This window comes from Egretta garzetta, unplaced genomic scaffold, assembly GCF_000687185.1.
Source record: "Egretta garzetta isolate BGI_Z169 unplaced genomic scaffold, ASM68718v1 scaffold177, whole genome shotgun sequence".
In the NCBI taxonomy this organism is placed as follows: domain Eukaryota; kingdom Metazoa; phylum Chordata; class Aves; order Pelecaniformes; family Ardeidae; genus Egretta; species Egretta garzetta.
In genome coordinates this window covers 514698-516533 of record NW_009260338.1, presented here as the reverse complement: position 1 = coordinate 516533, position 1836 = coordinate 514698, and the positions used below count along the sequence as shown (strand labels likewise).

The 1836-nt window shown below is 41.7% G+C and overlaps 1 protein-coding gene across 1 annotated transcript in view; it reads right to left on the bottom strand.

Moving 5' to 3' along the window:
- SIPA1L1 (signal induced proliferation associated 1 like 1) overlaps window positions 1-1836 on the bottom strand; it is a 77038-nt gene that overhangs the window by 3132 nt on the left and 72070 nt on the right. Inside the window, exon 17 of the mRNA XM_009642611.2 lies at window positions 1004-1150. Coding sequence (XP_009640906.1) covers window positions 1004-1150 — 147 coding nt within the window. The remainder of the gene's footprint in view (window positions 1-1003; window positions 1151-1836) is intronic.

Sequence of the window (1836 nt, the reverse complement as noted above, 5' to 3'; positions counted from 1 at the left end):
TTTCCCAGGACTGCACAGCAGAAATATGAGACATGCTGATCCTACAACTCCTATGGCAATAGAGCAGAGCACGCATGTACGTCTTGAACACCAGCTTAGACATGCACCACCTTAATGATGTGTACGGCTGCTACCAGAGAACAGCCAAGAAAGCAAGTTACTTCACAGCCTTCTCCAACCATGCAGAATAATGTCTAAAAGATTCAGGATCAGTGAAAACACTTTCGTGAAGGTGGGACAGCATTTATACAGAGATTAGGAAAAGGCACTTCTGTTTAATGCACCTAGAAGACTTTTCCATTGGGTTATAGTAACTGTAAGCTAAACTCCCTTGGGCTGAAGTGTATTTAATTTTAAATTCAAATACATCTAGGCAGCTTACAGTTCTCTTCAGTTTACTAAGTGTCAAGGAGATGGAAAGTGCCATAGGATGAAATGACGCTTATGTGCAAGTCTATGTATTCAGAGTACACAGTGGGAAGAATGGCAATGGAAAAGTATATACCAACAAGGCATACTCCCCAAATTACCTTGGCAGAGCACTTCAGCTGCACTACAGAAACTTCTTGCTAGTGCAGTGAGCAAGCAATCACTAGTGTGCTCATGTGCTTTTTCCCCTGCTATTTGACTTCACTTTTGCACTTTTGTGCCAGATGTCTTTTCCACCCTAGTTGTGATGTCTGCAACTGCTCTACATGAAATGTAAAGTAGCCAGTTTAAGAAATTTGGCCCAACTGTAGCACAGAGGGATTCCAGTAGGAAGAAATGGTATCTGAGTATTACATACAAAGTGTTAGGCTGTTAAGACTTGAGTTGCTATTTTAAATGAGCTTAAGCTTCAGACTAAGTAGAAAGTAACTAAGTAACAACAACAAAAGCAAGAGTCAAGATTAAAAAAAAACCCAAAAACAAAGCCAAAAAACCCGCAAAACACCACCAAACCACTCCTTAATGAAGCATGCAAAAAGTCCAGCTTTCTAAGTATTATATTCTGAAAACTTACCTTCAAAGGCTTTGGCAGCATCTACCAAGTTTGACCAGTCCAGATCAGAGGCAGAATCAGGCAATGGCATAAGACCAGGGTCTGGCATGGGCTGCCGCCTTTGCTCCTGGATATCTGTGAGGGAGCTGTCTGAGGCAGAAAACTCTCCTAGAGTAACGCAGAACAAATGATAAACTCCATTAAAACCCAAAATATAATTCTTTGCTTAATACTAATGCATCCCTATTTTTAATTTTTCTGGAATAGCACTTTTGGAACCAGAACTCAGTAGAATGTTTGATCAACTGCAGTTGACCAGATACAGCACGTTACAAGCCAGTTTTCTGAGCCATTGCTTCTCACCAGGACATTCAGCTCCTTTCTAAACTGCCTGAATCTTTGCAGCTTAGCACTTCAAAAGCCAATCTCTGCCTCCCCCCAGCATCTTCTACCCAACGATTCCTGCCTCTGCACAAGCTGAAGATACTTTGGAGGGCTCTGCAGCTTGCTGGGGCTTCTACACTCTCTGGCACCTATTTGCTCCTGCAAAAAATGTGGGTTTTTTTTCCTCCTCTCTTTACAATCTTGTAAAGCAGTGGGATCAGACTTAGGCCTACCGAGATGAATCTGAACAAGAAAACCCTTAAAATGACTTCCAAAGCATTGCACACCTCTCAGCAGTTTAGTGAAACCTCTTATCTTTACTGAAAAATACCCATAAGTTGGTACATGGCCCGCTATGGAAAAACAACATTGGCAAGCTTGAAAGAAGGATATAAAGTCACTGTCACTTTTGTGCAAACGGGTGCCTAGCAACGTGAAACACTTGAATTATTGCCACTAACTAGGGAAAG